Genomic DNA, 24,134 nt, shown 5'->3' on the forward strand with positions numbered 1-24,134 from the left:
ATCATGTTTGCATTATCATCCAAGCTGTCATCATCTCCCACAAAGTCTCTGGATCTCCAGGTCCTCGAAAAATCGCAAAACGGGCTTGGAGCACTCCAGATGCCCTCTTCACATCCTTGCTAGCTCCTTCTTGTCTTTGGGCAAACTGAGCTCTTTTCTGACCAACTGGCTCAGAGATGGTCTTGACGAAGGTCACCAATGGAGGATGGATACCATTAACTAGATAGTAGCCCATGATGTAGTCATGACATTGATGGTATAGTTGACACGGAGGAGTTTGTCCTTTAGTCAACCTAGCAAACAAAGGAGACTGCTGCAACACGTTGATGTCATTGTGAGACCTAGGCATGCCAAATAAAGCGTGTCAAATTCATAGGTCTTATGATGCAACAGCTTCAAGAATGATTGTGGGCTTCTTAACATGTCCCTAATTTTTGCCCTTGGAGAGCACATGGGCAGTTTTTCCATCTCCATTGCATGCAATCGAGGGATCCGAGCATACCTAGCCACCTTCTTACTTCTGAGAGTGACATTAGCCTTTCGGTGTCTATGTCAGTTGGTCCTCTTAAGTACTACAGTCCAAACACCTTGACCACCCTTTTAGCAAACCTCACCATGGCAACTCTACATGTGCTTACAAACATTCAGAGGTACTTGTCCCATGAATCTGTGTTGGTTCCATAGGCGAGTATCCTCAATGTAGCGTGCACTTCTGCTAATCAGGGTATCCATTTTTTTCCAATGGCGTCATTTTTCAAGATGAAGTAGTCATCATAAGCTCGGACGCCATTGTTGAGGCGACGAAAACATCTCTGCGCATCCGAAAGCGCCGGTGAAAATTGTTCGTGAATAGGGCATCTAGGGCAAAGTAAAACTTTCATCATCGTCAAATGCCCTCGTGTCCTCTTCCGATTCAACACTCGATGTTCCTTGATTGATCCCTTAAAATTCAAGACATGATCCTCCGCATGATCTGCTTCTACTAGGACCTCCTGCATCATCGCCGTTTCATCCACATCTGATGAGGACGACTCCATGCAGTTGATGTAGAAGTACATGTCGTCAGAATCCATCGTGTTTGCCTCGAAGTATCAAAGTACATAGAAAATGTCAACGCTATGACATTTGGACAAACACTTTGTGGGTGTGGTGTCCGCCGTGGATAGCAACTGCAGGGGCAGACGGTACCAGGGCAGCGGATGGGCAAGGGGAGTGGGCGATGGTGTAGTCAAAGCGCGCCTGGTTCCCGGTTGCAACGGCGAAGATCTGGGCGGATTGATACAGCGGCCGCGGCAGCCTATCCAGGAGCGGATACAAAAAGCTTTGGGAGCGAAATGAGAAAGATACACATGCTTTAGGCGTAGTTGCGGGTGTGTCGAGGGTGTCGAAGGCCTAATGGCGAAGGACCGGACTCCCGCGAGCCTCCCCAACTTTACACTCAATTGCTTAAATTCTCATCTGCAAATATACATGGCACTGGCGAACCAACCTATGGTTGGATGGTTAGAGGGACAATTGTATCCCCGGCCCACCAAGATTCAAGTCCTGATGCTCACATTATTCGTGGATTTATTTCAGGATATTCGGTGATGTGCTTTCGGTGGGAGGAGACGTTTTCATCGACGACGAGGCGTCTATGGTAACTTTGTAAATTTCAAGATGACATGTCGTCTCAGTCTCTCGGAGGTGCTCCTAGGGATAGGGTGTACGTGTGTACGTTCATAGGGGTGAGTGTATGCGCGTATGTATGAGCTCTTGCGTCTGTACTGAAGTAAAAAAAAACATATGTGGCACTGCATTGGATGGTTAAAATAGTCTGGACACGTTGGTCGAGACATTTGACGTTCCCGAGCCTTTTCTCTTTCATAACCCATCCATGAGCCTTTGTATATTGATATTGAGATAAACAGAAATCAATCTTTATATATTGTCCCCCAGGCCTAGTGGCTACCCAGAAAAAAGAAGCAACCCAGTGGCAGTGTGCTACCCAGCAGTAGCACTGCCCCCGTCCACAAGTTAACCCGTTTCCTCGGGAGCGCAGCTCACCACAGAAATGGAAAGCGGATACTTCGCTTCAACTTGGCCGCTTTTGTCGACTCAGCGGCTACAATATCTCGCCGCCCGCCGCGTGCGCCACCACGCGTCCCTCCACCTGTCACCCCCTCCCCCGTCGACATCCGGCCTACATAGAGAGTGAGAGAGAGAGAGCGAGCGCAATACACATCTCGCAGTCGCAGTCCGCTCCCCACGCCCTGCCCCCTTCATTCCCCGACCAGCAACAAGCAAGCGAGCATCGTCTCTTCTCTCTCTCCCTCCGTCGCGACGATGAGCGGCGGCATGGACTCGTCGTCCTCGGGCTCCGGGAGCTCTGGTGGTGCGGGGGTGGCGCCGTTCGTGGCCAAGACGTACGGGATGGTGGACGACCGGGCCACCGACGCCGTGGTCGCGTGGGGGCCCGCCGGCAACAGCTTCGTCGTCGCCGACCCCTTCGCCTTCTCGCAGGCGCTCCTCCCGGCGCACTTCAAGCACGCCAACTTCTCCAGCTTCGTCCGGCAGCTCAACACCTACGGCTTCCGCAAGGTGGACCCGGACCGGTGGGAGTTCGCGCACGCCTCCTTCCTCCGCGGCCAGACGCACCTCCTCCCCCGCATCGTCCGCCGCCAGAGCAGCGCCAAGCGCGGCGGCAAGGAGGGCGGCGAGGAGGAGGATGAGGAGAGCAGCAGCACGGTGTTGGCCATGGAGGTGGTCCGGCTGAGGCAGGAGCAGAGGGCCACGGAGGAGCGCGTGGCGGAGATGTGGCGCCGGGTGCAGGAGACGGAGCGCCGGCCCAAGCAGATGCTCGCCTTCCTCCTCAAGGTGGTGGGCGACCCCGACGTGCTGCGCCGCCTCGCGGGCAGCTCGGGGGGCGGCCAGGACGAGGGCGCGGAGGAGGTCAAGAGGCCGCGGCTGCTGCTCGACGCGGACGGCGCGGGGGTCGACGCAGGGGGGCTGTTGTACCACCACCACCACAGCGGCAACCTGAACCTGGAGGAGGCCCTGGTGCCGGAGCCCAGCGTGGACATGTACTACGCCGGAGGGGACGGGTTCGGCGGCCCGCCGTACGGTTTTCACATGGACAGCGGCTACTGACCGGCTGCTGGTTGGGCGGCCGATCAACCCCCTCCCCACTGTCCCCGACTGCTCTGCTCTGTACTGTATGTATGTAGAGAAAGGAGGCTAGATAGGGGTTAGGCTCTGACTTGTGGCTGTAGAGGAGATCGAATCTCAATCTGCGAGACATATTTTTGTTTACTGTGTGTATTTTAGCTCAGCAACTTTGATCAGGTGAGATGTGTAAAACCTGTGTTTGTGTTGCGAGGCCAGGAATGCGCAATGCTGGAGGCACATGCGGCATCACGTCTCATGGATCTGCTCTGCTCAGGTCTCTTACTCCCTCCGTTCCTTTATGTAAAGTATATTATTTTTGGCATGGTGATCAACACACATAATTACAGATTAGTTAGGACTTGGCAAATTAATTGATTAGTGGTAAGTAAATTAGTTAGTCCAAAAAAGTAAAAGATACATGCAATCAATAGAGATATTTTACTTCTTTTGCTGCGAGTCTGGAGGGTTAACAACGAATTAAAAGAAATGCACCTTCTATTTTAAAATTTTATCAAAAATCAAATACACCATATATAAAAGGAGCGGAGGGAGTATGACATAATGGGCAAGGCCATAGTCTTGTGTTGCCAGGGCCGTTTGGGCGAGAAGATTGATGGACACAATTATGTTATGGCCTAACAGTAGTGACAAATCTTTTACAAAAATCAATTGTTCTTCATCTGAAGCTCAGTGCAGCTATCGCTTGTGATTCTTAGGTAGAAAAGGAAGTAAACCTCTCCACAAAATCACAAGCAACACACGCTACTACGGCAAGGTTGGGCATGCGCATAGCAATTTCCTGAAAATTAACTGCCACTGATTGGACCTGGACGGCACACATTTCTGACAAGACCTATCCATCAAACATTGCAACTGTGCATATCAAACACTTTGGAATGGTAAACGATAATTGTCGTAAAACTCAGTTCCGCCGTCGGTTTGGACACAACCCACGGCCGAGACAAAACCAACCGGAGGAGCGCTAGAAATGAAAGATGGGCCAGAGTTCTCACAGGACCATGTCTCTGGCATATACAGTAATAAGATGCCAATCAACCCTGAACCAACAAGGAACCCTTCACAACAACGAATGGCGTGACAAGATTACGACGACTCTTTCTTCTCCTCCGGCTCCGCTTCCTTCTTCGCCTCGGGTTCCTTCTTCTCCTCTGCGGCCTCTTCGAAGGTCTCTCCTGGGACGAGCTCTGGGACATCGTCATCATCGTCCTGGGCAGCACCGATGCTGGCGCCGCCAGCCTCACCACCAGGCATCTGCTTCTGGAACTGCTCCGCAAGCCTTCGCAGGTTGTCCAAGTTATCCGGGCCTGGCAAAAAGGAATTTCCTGTTGAGACATGGTGTAAACGCACTTGCTTGGTTGAGATGTTTTACTGTCTTTCGATTCAAGTATGGTGGTATTAACACAGTGAGCAAGACATTTCACCAGAACATAGGCAATTATTGGACTAGACTAATGTGAGAATGTGAAGGGGGACATACCCAGTTGGTTGATAATTGTCGGCAGTAAATCTTGCAGCTCTGTAAACAATAAAAGCCAAAAATGAAATTGCAGTTACATCAAGTCAAAAAATGTAGTGCTCAGTCACAAGGAACATATATGGTAATGAAGAATATATAGTATATAGTATGTAGCAAGGTGTACATCTTCAACCTCATGATATCATCATTAGTAAACTGTAACATTACTTTTGAAACATAATGAGACTACTAACTTTGATTTACAAAAGTCATGTACAGACAGTTAAAGTTGATAGCATATGCCATCTACATTATAATATTTATGTACCCATGAAACTTAAAGGTAGATGCACAAATAAAGATGAGATCACTGCCAAAGCAGCATATCTTAGAGATATTTATGTTGCTCCAGAGAAAGAAGGCTACTTAATGAAACAATTAAGCCATGAAGATTTTAAAGCAGGACTTACTTTTCGTCTGTGGTGTTCCACTGACTACCCATGTGTTTGCGGCAATTGATGCTTGCACTGCAGGAAATCAAGAAATACCAATGTTAGAATAGATGTGCAAGTGGATCCTTAATTCTGTAGACGAAATGGTACAAAATGTCATTTCACCTTTCGGGTTCTGAAATTGGATGACAACGTCATCCTTGAAAATGTTGACCTCTTCAATACCAGGAATGGTGTTCACTCCTACTCTCTTCAAGGTGCTTTGAAGCCTCTTGTCATCAGTGGTCGTGGTCTTGTGAACGGCCTTCTTCTTCCTGCCATCAGCGGAAAGCTTTTCAATAATAAGTATAGCAATAGGAGAAACGTTCATACTATTTTATACTCTATAAGCTGATATGCATCCACTAAATGGCATTCACTGACAGACCAATTCAGAAATGTAACACCAGTATGTTTGGATGATGATGTATGCTTTAGCTAGCATGCTTCAAATTTGGCATTTCTAAACAGGATATCAGCAATAATGGTTCACAGGGCACAAATTATTCATTCTGAGGAGACATTTTAGGGCTGAAACAATAGATTTACTACCGTGCTTCAAGCAGGAAACACTAGTGCTCACACCAAAACCAATATGGACGACAGTAATAACAAGTTTAACATCGGAGAAAGCACCTGCGCACGCTGCCCTTGCCCCCGGTGCGCACGGCACCGGCCATCTTCTTCAGCTTGTCGACATTCATCTGCACGACACACATGAGTTCTTGCGTTAATAACGGTACATGGGAGCAAAAAAAAGGGATCTCCCAGTACTCTTGGTCAAAGTTATAGTAAGTGTTGAGCCGTGGAAGCAGGGCCGGCGGCATGGGCAGCGTCCAGTCACTTACTACTCCGGCCGCGGAGCTGCAAGTTGCCAAATCTAGCAGCGGGCGATTCATCCTACCCTACCGACCCCGAATCCAGCTTGAACGACAGAGCAGCCAGATCGAATCTCGCGCCGACCAGTCCGCCGGGCAAAATCCGACCTAAGCCAAGCACACCCGCGACGGCAGCAACCGGAACCACGACGCCAACCGGCGAATCCGCAGGCACGACAGATCGACGGCACCGTACAGTCCATCTCCGTCCATCTGCCCGCCCGCAGGCCACGCGATTAAACTAAAAGCTGCGGCAGCAGAGCGTAGCGCCGCAAGGGGGGCAGGAGATTGGCGCTGGGGGCATACCTTGGGCAGGCGACGACGGCGGCGGCGGCGGCGGCAGCGAGGGGAATGGGGGGGGATTAGTGGGAGAGAAGATAGGGGTCGGGAGGCCAACCACTGCGAAAGGGGACTTGCTTTCCTCTGCTCGGCTCGGTGTTAGGGTTTTATCACCCCAGGGGCCGATCCTGGCCGTCCGATCCCACGGGGGTGGTGAGCTCTGAGGTGAGGTGAGGTCAATGATAAGGTAGTACGTATATGATGGAATTTTAGTGGGAAAACAAGGTATGGTTAAATTAACAAACACACCTTGTGGAGCAGGAGAAATGATGATATTATTTGTGAGAAGCGTTCTGATATGGTGATAATGTTCTCCTCTATGTTCTTAAAGTTCTATCAGATGCAATCTTCTTTTACGGTGTGTTTGTTGGGATCTGATGAATTATGAGTTTATGATTTGAATATCTATGATTAGTAATTGGAGTCTTTTCTAAACTACTTTATAATGTATGATTGTTATAGCTTTGCATTTCTCTTTGATCTATCCGTTTAGTTTCACAAACTAGATTGATTTATCTTCAGTTGGAGTAGTGCTATTACGACACGAAGCACATAGGCTGATCGTAGTGATCACAAAAGGGGAAATGATAACCCACAAGTATAGGGGACCGCAACAGTTTTCGAGGGTAGGGTATTCAACTCAAATTTATCGATTCAACATAAGGAGAGTCAAAGAATATTTGCAAGTATTAGCAGTTGAGTTGTCAATTCAACCACACCTGGAGATTAATATCTGCGGCAAAGTGATCAGTAGCACAGTAATATGATAGATTTGATAGTAGTGACAGCAGCAACAGTAACGGTAACAATGATAGTAATAGCTTTGTAGCAGTGACAATAGTAACAACAGCAATAGTAACTTAGCAAGATCATTATGTAGGAAAATCGTAGGCATTGGGTCGATGATTTGTTGGATGATATTCACCATATAACAGTCATAACCTAGGGCGATACAACACTAGCTCCAGTTCATAAATATAATGTAGGCATGTATTCCGTAAATAATCATATGTGCTTATAAAAATAACTTGCACGACATCTTTTGTCCTACCCTCCCGTGGCAGCGGGATCCTATTGGAAACTAAGGCATATTAAAGCCTCCTTTTAATAGAGAACCGGAACAAAGCATTAACACACGGTGAATACATGAACTCCTCAAACTACGGTCATCACCGAGAAGTGTCTCGACTATTGTCACTCCGGGGTTGCCGGATCATAACACGTGGTAGGTGACTATAACTTGCAAGATCGGATCTAGAACATAGATATAATGGTGATAACATAAACGGTTCAGATCTAAAATCATGGCACCCGGGTCCAAAGTGACAAGCATTAAGCATGGCAAAGTCATAGCAACATCAATCTCAGAATGTAGTGGATACTAGGGATCAAGCTCTAACAAAACTAGCTCGATTACATGATGAATCTCATCCAACTCCTCACCGACCAGCGAGCCTACGAATGAATTACTCACTCCCGATGGAGAGCATCATGGAATTGGTGATGAAAGAGGGTTGGTGATGACGAAGATCGAAGTTCCCCCTCTCCGAAGTCCCAAACGGACTCCAGATCCTGCCTCCCGATTAAGAACAGGAGGTGACGGTGGCTCCATCTCATGAAACGCGATAATTCTTCCTACCTGATTTTTTTCTGGAAACATGTGATTTTGTAGCGTCGATTTCAGGGTCTGCGGGGCCAGCGGGTGGGGACAACCCACCTAGGCGCGCCTAGAGGGGGGCGCCCTGGTGGGTTGTGCACACTCAGGTGCCCCCCTACGGTGGTTCTTGGATCCAGAAATTATCTTTATTCATATAAAAATTTCTCGCAAAGTTTCGTTCCAATCTGAGAACTTTTATTTCTGCACAAAAACAACACCATGGTAGTTCTGCTGAAAACAGCGTCAGTGCGGGTTGGTTTCATTCAAATCATGCAAATTAGAGTCCAAAACAAGAGGAAATGTGTTAGGAAAAGTAGATACGACGGAGACGTATCAACTCCCCCAAGCTTAAACCTTTGCTTGTCCTTAAGCAATTTAGTTGATAAACTGAAAGTGAAAAAGAAAAACTTTTACGAACTCTTTTGCTCTTGTTTGCATAAATAAGCTTAAATAGCATCTAGGTTTTCAACCAAGATTATAACTAACCATGTCAATAATAAATCTTAAAAATTATATTAACTCATATCAATGACATAATCAAGTAGCGAGCAATAATAAGATATCTCAAATAACAACACGTTGTCAAAACAACCATGATATAATATGACAATAGTGGTATCTCGCTAGCCCTTTCTGAGACCGCAAAACATAAATGCAGAGCACCTACAAAGTTCAAGCAGCGACTAAACATTGTAATTCATGATAGAAAAGATCTAGTCATGATGCACCCAACATTAGCAACACACAATGCATAAGCATGACAACATCGATATGAGGAGAATAAGGAGTGGAAAGACCCTAAGCTTGGGGATGCCTAAGGCACCCCAAGGTAATACTCAAGGAATACTCAAGCACCTAAGCTTGGGGATGCCCCGGAAGGCATCCCCTCTTTCGCCTTCAAAACTATCGGTATACCTTACTAAGAGCTATATTTTTATTCGTCACATGATATGTGTTTTTCTTGGAGCGTATTTTCAATTTTACTTGTTGTTTGAATAAAATCATTGGATCTGAAATCTTGAATGAAGAAGAATCCTCCCATGGCTAGTTAATTATTTGACTACTCAATGTTCTTCACTTATATCTTTTTGGAGTAGTTTGTCATTTACTCACGTGATTCACATATATCCTATGAGTAAATGGTTGAATGAATTGAATATCATAAATCTGAATTTATATACGTTTCATATGCTTACAACATGGGGAGTAATGACTTCACACATAATAAGTATAGGTAGTAAACTTATTGGAAGTTAGCAAACGCAGAATTGGTCACTTGAACAATTCATGAAAGAATATTGTCGGAAGAGAGATTTCACATATAAATATACTATCTTGGACATCTTTTGCAATTGTGAGCACTCATCAAAATATGACATGCTAAAAGGTTGATGTTGGACAAGGAAGACAACTTAATGGGTTATGTTTTCCTATATCCGAAACGTTATATTGTCTTGGACCATCCAACATGTTGAGCTTGTCTTTCCCTCTCATGCTAGCCAAACTCTTTGCACCAAGTAGAGATACTACTTGTGCTTCCAAACATTCCTTAAACCAGTTTTGTCATTAGAGTCCACCATACCTACCTATGGATTGAGTAAGATCCTTCAAGTAAGTTGTCATCGGTGCATGCAATAAAAATTGCTCTCTAAATATGTATGATCTATTAGTGCGAAGAAAATAAGCATTATACGAACTTGTGATAAGGAAGAAATAAAAGCGACAGACTGCATAATAAAGGTCTTTATCACAAGCGGCAATATAAACTGACGTTCTTTTGCACTAAGATTTTGTGCATCGAACCATAAAAGCGCATGACAACCTCTGCTTCCCTCTGCGAAGGGCCTATCTTTTACTTTTATCTTCTACCCTTATACAAGAGTCATGGTGCTCATCACCTTTCCCTTTCTACACTTTTTCCTTTGGCAAGCACTTTGTGTTGGAGCGATCCGGATACACTTGGATGTAGGTTTTCATAAATTATTATTGTTGGCATTACCCTTGAGGTAAAAGGTTGGGAGGCGAAACTATAAGCCCCTATCTTTCTCTGTGTCCGATTAAAACTTTGAACCCATAAATATCACATGAGTGTTAGAAATTGTGAAAGATTAAATGATAGTTGAGTATGTGGAGTTTGCTGAATCAAAGCTCTTACATATACCCTTCTGAAAATAAGATGAATTGCAATTGTTTGATGACTAAGAGCACGATTTTTTAGTTTTCAAGAAAAATTTATGATTTATACTGTAACATGTGAATAGCTTGTTACTTGATCATGAGAAGTTTTATGAGTTGAGCTACTGTTATGATATATAATGATGCTATAAAAAGTGATTGAAACTATCATTGATCAAACTTAAGCACTTGCTAGCATTCACACTTCATAAATTATTTCTTTTATCATTTAACTACTCGAGGACGAGCAAGAATTAAGCTTGGGGATGCTGATACGTCTCCAATGTATCTATAATTTATGAAGTATTCATGCCATGTTTACAATAGTTTTATATGATTTTGGTATGATTTGATTAGAACTAACCCGGACTGACGTTGTTTTTAGCAGAACTACCATGGTGTTGTTTTTGTGCAGAAATAAAAGTTCTCGGAATGCGATGAAAATCAACGGAGAATTTTTCCAGAAAATATAAAAAATACTGGAACAAAAATCTGTCGGAGGGGAGTCCCGCGGGCCCCACGAGGGTGGGGGGCGCGCCCTTGTGCCTCGTGGACTACCCGTGGGGCCCCCTGACTTGTTCTCGACGCCAACCTCTCCTATAAATACCCAAACCTCCAGAAATTAACCTAGATCGGAAGTTCCGCCGCCGCAAGCCTCTGTAGCCACGAGAAATCAATCTAGGCCCTCTCTGGCACCCTGCTGGAGGGGGCCATCATCACCGGAGGCTATGGAGGAGGATCCTGGAGGGGCCATCGTCACCATGAAGGCCAAGGACTAGAGGGAGAACCTCTCCCCATCCAGGGGGGAGGCCATGGAGGAGGAAGCACAAGGGGGAGAACCTCTCCTCCTCTCTCTCGGTGGCACCGGAGTGCCGTCGGGAGGGGAATCATCGCCGCGGTGATCGTCTTCATCAACATCACCATCAGCATCACCATCCTCATTTCTTTTACGCGGTCCACTCTCCCGCACCCCGCTGTAATCCCTACTTGAACATGGTGCTTTATGCCACATATTATGATCCAATGATGTGTTGCCATCCTATGATGTTTTGAGTAGATATCCTTTGTCTTTGGGTTGATTGATGATCTAGATTGGTATGAGTTGTATGTTCTATTTTGGTGCTGTCCTGTTGTGCCCTGTGTGTCGCGCAAGTGTGAGGGATTCCTGCTGTAGGGTGTTGCAATACGTTCATGATTCGTTTATAGTGGGTTGCTTGAGTGACAGAAGCATAAACCCGAGTAAGGGGGTTATTGCGTATGGGATAAAGGGGACTTGATGCTTTAATGCTATGGTTGGGTTTTACCTTAATGATCTTTAGTAGTTGCGGATGCTTGCTAGAGTTCCAATCATAAGTGCATATGATCCAAGAAGAGAAAGTATGTTAGCTTATGCCTCTCCCTCATATGAAATTGCAATGATGACCACTGGTCTTGTTAACGATTGCATAGGATAATTCCGCACACCGACCCATCATTATCCCACACTCGCCATTTATAATATTTAGTAATATATTCTAACTTTATGATAACAACACCTACTTTTATATTTTAGCTCTCCGATATCATGCAAAGTTATCCTCTTCATACCCACAACGTAGTTTTATTTCTCGTTTCTAGTTAGAAGCAAATGTTCAGTGTACGTAGAGTCGTATTAGTGGCAGATAGGACTTGAGAGAATATTGATCTTACCTTTAGCTCCTTGTGGGTTCGACACTCCATACTTATCACTTCCACCTTTGGGAATTGCTACGATGATTCCCTGCACTTGGGGATTATCAGGTGGCGTGGGCGGCGAGGGCGTCGGGGGCACGGGCTGGTGGGGGTTGGGGGCGTCGGGGGTGGTGGTGGTCGGGGCGGCGGGCTCAGTGGGGGTCGGGGGCGGCGGGTCCGTGGGGGTCGGCGGCGGGGCCGGTGGGCACGGGGGCGACACGGGTGAGGTGAGGGAGAGAGAGAGAGGGGGGGTGGAGCGCGGGGACGACCTTTTTTAGTTAGGTGTAATTTCTTTGTCTTCTGCTAGTTTGGTGGCGCCAGAAAATAGTCTTGATAACCCACAAGTATAGGGGATCGCAACAGTTTTTGAGGGTAGAGTATTCAACCCAAATTTATTGATTCGACACGAGGGGAGCCAAAGAATATTCTCAAGTATTAATAGTTGAGTTGTCAATTCAACCGCACCTGAAAGACTTAATATCTGCAGCAAAGTATTTAATAGCAAAGTAGTATGGAAGTAACGGTAACTATGGCAAAAGTAACAGTAGTAGTTCTTGTAGCAATCGTAACAGTGGCAACAGAAAAGTAACTAAGCAAAGATCAATATGTGAAAAGCTCGTAGGAAATGGATTAATGATGGATAATTATGTCGGATGTGATTCCTCATGCAACAGTTATAACATAGGGTGACACAGAACTAGCTCCAGTTCATCAATGTAATGTAGGCATGTATTCCGAATATAGTCATACATGCTTATGGAAAAGAACTTGCATGACATCTTTTGTCCTACCCTTCAGTGGCAGCGGGGTCCTATTGGAAACTAAGGGATATTAAGGCCTCCTTTTAATAGAGTACCAGACCAAAGCATTAACACTTAGTGAATACATGAACTCCTCAAACTACGGTCATCATCGGGAGTGGTCCCGATTATTGTCACTTCGGGGTTACCGGATCGTAACACATAGTAGGTGACTATTGACTTGCAAGATAGGATCAAGAACTCACATATATTCATGAAAACATAATAGGTTCAGATCTGAAATCATGGCACTCGGGCCCTAGTGACAAGCATTAAGCATAGCAAAGTCATAGCAATATCAATCTTAGAACGTAATGGATACTAGGGATCAAACCCTAACAAAACTAACTCGATTACATGATAAATCTCATCCAACCCATCACCGTCCAGCAAGCCTACGACGGAATTACTCACGCACGACGGTGAGCATCATGAAATTGGTGATGGAGGAAGGTTGCTGATGATGATGGCGACGGATTCCCCTCTCCGGAGCCCCGAACGGACTCCAGATCAGCCCTCCCGATGAAGATTAGGGCTTGGCAGCGGCTCCATATTGTAAAACGCGATGAATCCTTCTCTCTGATTTTTTTCTCCCCGAACGTGAATATATAGAGTTGGAGTTGACGTCGGTGGATCCTCAGGGGGCCCACGAGGCAGGGGGCGCGCCCCAGGAGGGCGCCCTACACCCTCATGGAAAGGGTGTGGGCCCCCTTACGTTGATTCTTTCGCCAGTATTTTTATAAATACCAAAACGTGTCTCCGTGTATTTTCAGGTCATTCCGAGAACTTTTATTTCTGCACAAAAATAACACCATGGCAATTTTGCTGAAAACAGCGTCAGTCCGGGTTAGTTCCATTCAAATCATGCAAGTTAGAGTCCAAAAGAAGGGCAAAAGTGTTTGGAAAAGTAGATACGTTGGAGACGTATCAACTCCCCCAAGCTTAAACCTTTGCTTGGCCTGAAGCAATTCAGTTGACAAACTAAAAGTGATAAATAAAAACTTTTACAAACTCTGTTTGATCTTGTTGTTGCAAATATGTAAAGCCGGCATTCAAGTTTTCAACAAAGATTATGAACTAACCATATTCACAATAACATTTAGGTCTCATGTTTACTCATATCAATGGCATAATCAACTAGCGAGCAATAATAATAAATCTTGACTAAAAACACTTTCTCAAAATAATCATAATATGATATAACAAGATGGTATCTCGCTAGCCCTTTCTGAGACCGCAAAACATAAATGTAGAGCACCCCTGAAGATCAAGGACTGACTAGACATTGTACTTCATGGTAAAAGAGATCCAGTCACAGTCATACTCAATGTAAATTAATATCAATGCATGCGAATGATAGCGGTGCTCTCTAACTGGTGCTTTTTAATAAGAGGATGATGATTCAGCATAAAAGTAAATAGATAGGACCTTCACAGAGGGAAGCAGGGATTTGCAGAGGTGCCAGAGCTCAAGTTTTGAAACAGAGATAAAAATATTTTGACTGGCATACTTTCATTTCAACATAACAACCAAGAGATCTGGATATCTTCCATGCTACACACATTATAGGCGGTTCCCAAACAGAATGCTAAAGTTTATACTCCCCCACCACCAACAAATTAACATCAATCCATGGCTTGTCCGAAACAATGGGTGCCTCCAACTAACAACAATCCTGGGGGAGTTTTGTTTGCAATTATTTTGATTTGAGCATGGGACTGGGCATCCCGGTTACCAGCCATTTTCTCGTGAATGATGAGCGGAGTCCACTCATCTTGAGAATAACCCACCTAGCATGGAAGATATAGACAACCCTAGTTGATACATGAGCTATTCGAGCGTACAAAATAGAATTTCATTTGAAGGTTTAGAGTTTGGCACATACAAATTTACTTGGAACGGCAGGTAGATACTGCATATAGGAAGGTATGGTGGACTCATATGGGATAACTTTGGGGTTTATGGAAGTGGATGCACAAGCAGTATTCCCGCTTAGTACAAGTGAAGGCTAGAAAGAGACTGGGAAGCGACCAACTAGAGAGCGACAACAGTCATGAACATGCATTAAGATTAATCAACAATGAATGCAAGCATGAGTAGGATATAAATCACCATGAACATAAATATCGTGGAGGCTATGTTGATTCTGTTTCAACTACATGCGTGAACATTTGCCAAGTCAAGCCACTCGAATCGTTCAAAGGAGGATACCACCCTATCATACCACATCACAACCATTTTAATAGCATGTTGGCACGCAAGGTAAACTATTATAAACTCTTAGCTAATTAAGTATGGCATGGGCAACTATAATCTCTAATTGTCATTGCAAACATGTTTCGTTCATAATAGGCTGAATCAGGAACGATGAACTAATCATATTACAAAAAAAGATAGGTCGAGTTCATACCAGCTTCTCTCATCTCAATCAGTCCATCATATATCGTCATTATTGCCCTTCACTTGCACGACCGCACGGTGTGGATAATAATAATAGTGCACGTGCATTGGACTAAGCTGGAATCTGCAAGCATTTAATATAAGGGAGAAGACAAGGTAACATGGGCTCTTAGTTAAATCAACAATAATGCATATGAGAGCCACTCAACATTTTCATCATGGTCTTCTCCTCTCGACCCCCAAAGAACAAGAAAAGAAATAAAACTATTTACACGGGAAAGCTCCCAACAAGCAAAATAAGAACGAGAAATCTTTTTGGGTTTTCTTTTAATTACTACTATTACAAGCATGGAAAGTAAACTAGCTACAACTAATTTTTTTGGTTTTTCTTAAGGTTTTTCAAACACACAGGAAGAGGACTTAGAAAATAAAATAAACTAGCATGGATAGTACAATGAAAAAGTATGAGCACCGACAACAAGAATGAGTGTGTGAACATGAATGTAATGTCGTTGAGAAATACATACTCCCCCAAGCTTAGGCTTTTGGCCTAAGTTGGTCTATGCCCACGGATCGAAGCCACTCCCTCCGATGTACTGAGGAGGGTCCTCAGGGTGCCACTGGTTGGCGATTTCCTCTGGATCCCACTGATAAATAGACTGACGATGAGGATCAAGTGGTGGCTCAAGCTCAGGCTCTGGGACTTGTGTCAGCCTCCAGTATGCATAAATGGCCTTGGGTGAGATGAGGTACGTGCCTGAAAGTATGTTAAATAGAGAGGGTGCAGGCAAGGTAATAATCTCACAATGAGTTTTATCAGATATCAAATTATACTTAAGCATCTTCTTCTTTCTTTAACAATAAAATTATGTGCTACCATACTCTTATAATCTAGAAAAATAGGAGGCATCAACTTTTCCTCTTTCTCATAATGCCTAATAGGTATCCCAAAATGTTCAGCAAGGCGTGAAGCAAAGATGCCTTCAAAAATGGGGCCCTTTGTACAGTTCAGATTTAATCGTTTAGCAACAATGGCGCCTAAGCTGAAATTGGTATCACGAAACAAAGCATGGTGCAAAATGACAATATCAGGAGCACTAAGATTTCCACTGTTCCCGCGACCAATTAAGCATCTACTGGCAAATATCGCAAAGTAACGTAGAACAGGAAAATGTATACTGGTAATTCTTGTATCGGAAACTTTCCTAGTTTCTCCTACAACAATTCTATCAATAAACCCATCCACATCACTACGATGTGGTTCCTCGATGCTGCCCTCAAAGGGTATCTTGCAGACTCGACAAAAATCATGGAGTGACTGAAGGAAATATGCCCTAGAGGCAATAATAATGTTATTATTTTATTTCCTTATATCATGATAAATGTTTATTATTCATGCTAGAATTGTATTATCCGGAAACATAATACTTGTGTGAATACATAGACAAACCAAACGTCACTAGTATGCCTCTACTTGACTAGCTCGTTAATCGAAGATGGTTATGTTTCCTAACCATAGACATGTGTTGTCATTTGATTAATGGGATCACATCATTAGGAGAATGATGTGATTGACATGACCCATTCCATTAGCTTAGCACCCGATCGTTTAATATGTTGCTATTGCTTTCTTCATGACTTATACATGTTCCTATGACTATGAGATTATGCAACGCCCGTTTGCCGGAGGAACACTTTATGTGCTACCAAACGTCACAATGTAACTGGGTGATTATAAAGGAGCTCTACAGGTGTCTCCAAAGGTACATGTTGGGTTGGCGTATTTCGAGATTAGGATTTGTCACTCCGATTGTCGGAGAGGTATCTCTGGGCCCTCTCTGTAATGCACATCACATAAGCCTTGCAAGCATTACAACTAATGAGTTAGTTGCAAGATGATGTATTACGAAACGAGTAAAGAGACTTGGCGGTAACGAGATTGAACTAGGTATTGAGATACCGACGATCGAATCTCGGGCAAGTAACATACCGATGACAAAAGGGAACAACGTATGTTGTTATGCAGTCTGACCGATAAAGATCTTCGTAGAATATGTGGGAGCCAATATGAGCATGCAGGTTCCGCTATTGGTTATTGACCGGAGACGTGTCTCGGTCATGTCTACATTGTTCTCGAACTCGTAGGGTCCGCACGCTTAAGGTTTTGATGACAGTTATATTATGAGTTTATGCATTTTGATGTACCGAAGTTTGTTCAGAGTCCCGGATGTGATCACGGACATGACAAGGAGTCTCGAAATGGTCGAGACATAAAGATTGATATATTGGAAGCCTATATTTGGATATCGGAAGTGTTCCGGGTGAAATCGGGATTTTACCAGAGTACGTACCGGGAGGTTACCGGAACCCCCCGGGAGATATATGGGCCTTAGTGGGCTTTAGTGGAAGAGAGGAGAGGTGGCCAGGGCTGGGCCGCGCGCCCCTCCCCCCTAGTCCGAATAGGACAAGGAGAGGGGGGCGGCGCCCCCCTTCCTTCTCTCTCTCCTCTTTCCCCCTCCCGAATCCTATTCCAACTAGGAAAGGCGGGGGGGGGGGGGGGGGGGAATCCTACTCCCGGTGGGAGTAGGACTCCTCCTGGCGTGCCCTACTCCTGGCCGGCCACACCTCCCCCTGCTCCTTTATATACGGGGGCAGGGGGCACCCCTAGACACACAAGTTGATCCACGTGATCATATTCTTAGCCGTGTGCGGTGCCCCCTTCCACCATAATCCTCGATAATATTGTAGCGGTGCTTAGGCGAAGCCCTGCGACGGTAGTACATCAAGATCTTCACCATGCCGTCGTGCTGACGGAACTCTTCCCCGACACTTTGCTGGATTGGAGTCCGGGGATCGTCATCGAGCTGAACGTGTGCTAGAACTCGGAGGTGCCGTAGTTTCGGTGCTTGATCGGTCGGGCCGTGAAGACGTACGACTACATCAACCGCGTTGTGCTAACGCTTCCGCTGTCGGTCTACAAGGGTACGTAGATCACACTCTCCCCTCTCGTTGCCATGCATCACCATGATCTTGTGTGCGCGTAGGAATTTTTTTGAAATTACTACGTTCCCCAACAGTGGTATCAGAGCCTAGGTTTTATTTGTTGATGTTATATGCACGAGTAGAACACAAGTGAGTTGTGGGCGATATAAGTCATACTGTTACCAGCATGTCATACTTTTGTTCGGCGGTATTGTTGGACGAAGCGGCCCGGACCGACATTACGCGTACGCTTACGCGAGACCGGTTCTCCTGACGTGCTTTGCACAAAGGTGGCTAGCGGGTGACAGTTTCTCCAACTTTAGTTGAACCGAGTGTGGCTACGCCCGGTCCTTGCGAAGGTTAAAACATCACCAACTTGACAAACTATCATTGTGGTTTTGATGCGTAGGTAAGATTGGTTCTTGCTTAAGCCCGTAGCAGCCACGTAAAACTTGCAACAACAAAGTAGAGGACGTCTAACTTGTTTTTGCAGGGCATGTTGTGATGTGATATGGTCAAGACATGATGCTAAATTTTATTGTATGAGATGATCATGTTTTGTAACCGAGTTATCGGCAACTGGCAGGAGCCATATGGTTGTCGCTTTATTGTATGCAATGCAATCGCGCTGTAATGCTTTACTTTATCACTAAGCGGTAGCGATAGTCGCGGAAGCATAAGATTGGCGAGACGACAACGATGCTACGATGGAGATCAAGGTGTCGCGCCGGTGACGATGGTGATCACGACGGTGCTTCGAAGATGGAGATCACAAAGCACAAGAGGATGATGACCATATCATATCACTTATATTAATTGCATGTGATGTTTATCTTTTATGCATCTTATCTTTCTTTGATTGACGATAGCATTATAAGATGATCTCTCACTAATTATCAAGAAGTGTTCTCCCTGAGTATGCACCGTTGCGAAAGTTCTTCGTGTTGAGACACCACGTGATGATCGGGTGTGATAGGCTCTACGTTCAAATACAACAGGTGCAAAACAGTTGCACACGCGGAATACGCAGGTTATACTTGATGAGCCAAGCATATACAGATATGGCCTCGGAACACGGAGACCGAAAGGTCGAGCGTGAATCATATAGTAGATATGATCAACATAGTGATGTTCACCAATGAAACTACTCCATCTCACGTGATGATCAGACATGGTTTAGTTGATTTGGATCACGTAATCACTTAGAGGATTAGAGGGATGTCTATCTAAGTGGGGGTTCTTTAAGTAATATGATTAATTGAACCTAAATTTATCATGAAACTTAGTACCTGATAGTATCTTGCTTGTTTATGTTTGATTGTAGATAGATGGCCCGTGCTGTTGTTCCGTTGAATTTTAATGCGTTCCTTGAGAAAGCAAAGTTGAAAGATGATGGTAGCAATTACACGGTCTGGGTCCGTAACTTGAGGATTATCCTCATTGCTGCATAGAAGAATTACGTCCTGGAAGCACCGCTGGGTGCCAAGCCTGCTGCTGGAGCAACACCAGATGTTATGAACGTCTGACAGAGCAAAGCTGATGACTACTCGATAGTTCAGTGTGCCATGCTTTACGGCTTAGAATCGGGACTTCAACGACGTTTTGAACGTCATGGAGCATATGAGATGTTCCAGGAGTTGAAGTTAATATTTCAAGCAAATGCCCGGATTGAGAGATATGAAGTCTCCAATAAGTTCTATAGCTGCAAGATGGAGGAGAACAGTTCTGTCAGTGAGCATATACTCAAAATGTCTGGGTATAATAATCACTTGATTCAATTGAGAGTTAATCTTCCAGATGATTGCGTCATTGACAGAATTCTCCAATCACTGCCACCAAGCTACAAGAGCTTCGTGATGAACTATAATATGCAAGGGATGAATAAGACTATTCCCGAGCTCTTCGCAATGCTGAAAACTGCGGAGGTAGAAATCGAGAAGGAGCATCAAGTGTTGATGGTCAACAAGACCACTAGTTTCAAGAAAAAGGGCAAAGGGAAGAAGAAGGGGAACTTCCAAAAAGAACAGCAAGCAAGTTGCTACTCAAGAGAAGAAACCCAAACCTGGACCTAAGCCTGAAACTGAGTGCTTCTACTGCAAGCAGACTGGTCACTGGAAGCGGAACTGCCCCAAGTATTTGGCGGATAAGAAGGATGGCAAGGTGAACAAAGGTATATCCGATATACATGTTATTGATGTGTACCTTACTAATGCTCGCAGTAGCACCTGGGTATTTGATACTGGTTCTGTTGCTAATATTTGCAACTCGAAACAGGGACTACGGATTAAGCGAAGATTGGCTAAGGACGAGGTGACGATGCGCGTGGGAAATGGTTCCAAAGTCGATGTGATCGCAGTCGGCACGCTACCTCTACATCTACCTTCGGATTAGTATTAGACCTAAATAATTGTTATTTGGTGCCAGCGTTAAGCATGAACATTATATCTGGATCTTGTTTGATGCGAGACGGTTATTCATTTAAATCAGAGAATAATGGTTGTTCTATTTACATGAGTAATATCTTTTATGGTCATGCACCCTTAAAGAGTGGTCTATTCTTATTAAATCTCGATAGAAGTGACACACATATTCATAGTGTTGAAACCAAAAGATGCAGAGTTGATAATGATAGTGCAACTTATTTGTGGCACTGCCGTTTGGGTCATATCGATATAAAGCACATGAAGAAACTCCATACTGATGGGCTTTTGGAACCACTTGATTATGAATCACTTGGTACTTGCGAACCGTGCCTTATGGGTAAGATGACAAAAACACCGTTCTCCGGTACTATGGAGAGAGCAACATATTTATTGGAAATCATACATACAGATGTATGTGGTCCGATGAATGTTGAGGCTCGTGGCGGATATCGTTATTTTCTCACCTTCACAGATGACTTAAGCAGATATGGGTATATCTACTTAATGAAACATAAGTCTGAAACATTTGAAAAGTTCAAAGAATTTCAGAGTGAAGTTGAAAATCATCGTAACAAGAAAATAAAATTCCTACGATCTGATCATGGAGGAGAATATTTGAGTTACGAGTTTGGTGTACATTTAAAACAATGTGGAATAGTTTCGCAACTCACGCCACCCGGAACACCACATCGTAATGGTGTGTCCGAACATCGTAATCGTACTTTACTAGATATGGTGCGATCTATGATGTCTCTTACTGATTTACCGCTATCGTTTTGGGGATATGCTCTAGAAACGGCCGCATTCACGTTAAATAGGGCACCATCAAAATCCGTTGAGACGACGCCATATGAACTGTGGTTTGGCAAGAAACCAAAGTTGTCGTTTCTGAAAGTTTGGGGCTGCGATGCTTATGTGAAAAAACTTCAACCTAGTAAGCTCGAACCCAAATCGGAGAAATGTGTCTTCATAGGATATCCAAAGGAAACTATTGGATACACCTTCTATCACAGATCCGAAGGCAAGACTTTTGTTGCTAAATTCAGAAACTTTCTAGAGAAGGAGTTTCTCTCGAAAGAAGTGAGTGGGAGGAAAGTAGAACTTGACGAGGTAACTGTACCTGCTCCCTTATTGGAAAGTAGTACATCACAAAAACCAGTTTCTGTGACACCTACACCAATTAGTGAGGAAGCTAATGATAATGATCATGAAACTTCAGAACAAGATACTATTGAACCTCGTAGATCAACCAGAGTAAGATCCGCGCCAGAGTGGTACGGTAATCCTGTTCTGAAAGTCATGCTACTAGATCATGATGAACCTACGAACTATGAAGAAGCGATGGTGAGCCCAGATTCCGCAAAATGGCTTGAAGCCATCAAATCTGAGATGGGATCCATATATGAGAACAAAGTATGGACTTTGGTTGAATTGCCCAATGATCGGCAAGCAATTGAGAATAAATGGATCTTCAAGAAAGTATGGACTTTGGTTGACTTGCCCCGGATGTGACTTTCCCAATTTGTACTCCAACTCTTGCCGTTTTCGGCGTTAAGTTATTTTATTTTCTCGGGTTCGGGTCTTTGTCTCCGTGTGTTGTTATCGTTGTCATGCATCTCATATCATGTCATCATGTGCATCGCATTTACATACGTGTTCATCTCATGCATTCGAGCATTTTCCCCGTTGTCCGTTTTGCATTCCGGCGCTTCGTTCTCCTCCGGTGGTCATTTCTACCTTTCTTTCGTGTGTGGGGATTAAACATTTCCGGATTGGACCGAGACTTGCCTAGCGGCCTTGGTTTACTACCGGTAGACCGCCTGTCAAGTTTCGTATCATTTGGACTTCGTTTGATACTCCAACGGTTAATCGAGGGACCGAAAAGGCCTCGTGTGTGTTGCAGCCCAACACCCCTCCAATTTGGCCCAAAACCCACCAAAACCTGCTCCATCATCTAGATCGTTCGATCACGATCGCGTGGCCGAAAACCGCACCTCATTTGGACTCTCCTAGCTCCCTCTATGCCTATAAATAGGCCCTCCTCGAGAAATCCCGGGTCTCCCCTTCCCCTAACCCTAGATCCACACCTCGCGAGCCGCCGGACAAAAAATTCCACCGACGGACGTGTCCGCCGCCGTGTCCGTGCCACGTGGCAGCCGCCCATTCGCCCGCGCGCCGCGCCCACATCCCCGCGCCGCCACCCGCGCTCCGGCCCGCAGGGCCCAGGCGGGGCCCTCCCCGGCCCGAAGGCGCGTCGCCGCCCGCGCCCGGAGTCCCCCGCGCCGCGCCGCCTCCCTCCTCGGCTCCGGCCGCCGCTTCCGCCATTCGCCGGCGCCGCACCTCCTCGTCGGCGCGAGATCCGGCCGGCGTTCCGCCGCGGCGAACCCCGCCAACGCCGGCCACCGTCACGTCGTGCCACCGCTCCGGCCTCTTCCTCTCCGGCGACGCCCCGTGAAGCTCCGGCCGGCTACAGTAAATCCGGCCATCCTCGATTTCCGCGCCCCAGATCCAGATCTGAAATATTAGGGTTGACCCCGTTTTTTCCCCTAAGTCCCTAATCCATGTGCTCATGTTCGTCATGCTATATCTCCGCATCCGTAACTCCGTGTTTGGCATATAGCATATCAAATTGTTCATCTCAGAGAGTACATCATTTCATTCCATTGCATCATTTTCATTTGAGTTAATCTTGATACCCGAAATGCTGTTAGAAGAGGGCTACTTGAGATATTTGTCAGATCTGCTACTCCATTTGCATATTTGTCATTTTTTCCATGATTAATGTGTGCATGATACGCCGATGAGCTCTACATATGTTTTGTTAAGGGTTTTGCCATCTTTCAGAGGTGCAACCCATGTATTTTTGTGATGTGTGTGGTGCCTAGTGCAAGCTTGCAAAGTGAGGCACTTGCTAATTCTGTTTTCAGGGACTTAGCATTTCCACTAAGTCCTTGAGCTATTTAGTTCATGATGCCATATGTTCATGTTGTTTCCTAGTGATCCGTGCCTCTTTTGAGGATGATCAGTAAGGATGTTTTATTAATCTTGTAGTGCTCTATCCATCCATGCCTTTGTTTGCAATTATGGAGCACCCTAGCTTGAGTCAATCGAGCTCTACTTTTGCTACTTTGTGAATCTGGGCAGATTGTCAACTTGTTTGCAATTTTGCCGATGATGTTATAGTTGATCCGTGCATGCTATGCTATTGTTCTTGCCATGTATAGCTTGCATTTTTTGTATTCTTGATGGGCGTATGTTTAGCTTATCATGACTTGCTCCGTAGTGAGTGCATCGAGCTCGTAAACATGCCTACTTGAGTTATGTTTCAGCATGTGCCAGTTTTCACTAAGTCTGAGAACTGATTATGGTTTTGCCATGTTCACATGCTTGCAATTGTATTTTCTGATCCCTTTTGGCTCAAGGTCACTAAGGGACTTTTGTTAAGCTCTTTGAGTAGCTCCATGAAATGCTCTACTTTGCCATGTTCAGGTCCTGTAGCATGTAGTTTTGTTGCTCCGAAGAGGGCTACCTGATCTGAAATTCCAGACAAGTGTTAATTTCACTAAGTCTGAAATCTGTTTGCCATATGCATTTTTGCCATGCTTGTTTGAACCTGTTAATGGATGAATTGGCCGTAGCTCAGTGCTAGACTTTT

At 45.0% G+C, this 24,134-nt stretch overlaps 2 protein-coding genes across 2 annotated transcripts; one reads left to right on the forward strand and one right to left on the reverse strand.

The window, feature by feature from the left end:
- The first annotated feature begins 2,186 nt into the window (after nt 1–2,186).
- Nucleotides 2,187–3,420, forward strand: LOC125511647 (heat stress transcription factor C-2b). Its single transcript, XM_048677074.2, has one exon. It carries the CDS (start codon nt 2,326–2,328, stop codon nt 3,127–3,129), a length of 804 nt encoding a protein of 267 aa, XP_048533031.1. The 5' UTR covers nt 2,187–2,325; the 3' UTR covers nt 3,130–3,420.
- Nucleotides 3,421–4,003: 583 nt separating this feature from the next.
- LOC125511648 (basic transcription factor 3) lies at nt 4,004–6,457 on the reverse strand. Its single transcript, XM_048677075.2, has 6 exons — nt 6,300–6,457; nt 5,752–5,819; nt 5,242–5,390; nt 5,095–5,151; nt 4,646–4,684; nt 4,004–4,472 (listed from the first exon to the last, which is right to left on the reverse strand). The coding sequence occupies exons 2-6, from the start codon at nt 5,817–5,819 to the stop codon at nt 4,252–4,254; spliced, it is 534 nt and encodes a 177-aa protein (XP_048533032.1). The 5' UTR covers nt 6,300–6,457; the 3' UTR covers nt 4,004–4,251.
- Between the last annotated feature and the right edge of the window lie 17,677 nt (nt 6,458–24,134).

This window comes from Triticum urartu, chromosome 5A (assembly GCF_056163025.1).
Source record: "Triticum urartu cultivar PI428250 chromosome 5A, HENAU_Tu73, whole genome shotgun sequence".
Lineage (NCBI taxonomy): Eukaryota > Viridiplantae > Streptophyta > Magnoliopsida > Poales > Poaceae > Triticum > Triticum urartu.

Coding starts and splice junctions, on each gene's coding strand:
- LOC125511648 (XM_048677075.2), bottom strand. CDS start 5,819: ATGAATGTCGACAAGCTGAAGAAGATGGCCGGTGCCGTGCGCACCGGG. Junction 5,391..5,751: donor GGCAAGGGCAGCGTGCGCAG/GTGCTTTCTCCG, acceptor CGCTGATGGCAG/GAAGAAGAAGGCCGTTCACA. Junction 5,152..5,241: donor CCAATTTCAGAACCCGAAAG/GTGAAATGACAT, acceptor GATTTCCTGCAG/TGCAAGCATCAATTGCCGCA.
- LOC125511647 (XM_048677074.2), top strand. CDS start 2,326: ATGAGCGGCGGCATGGACTCGTCGTCCTCGGGCTCCGGGAGCTCTGGT.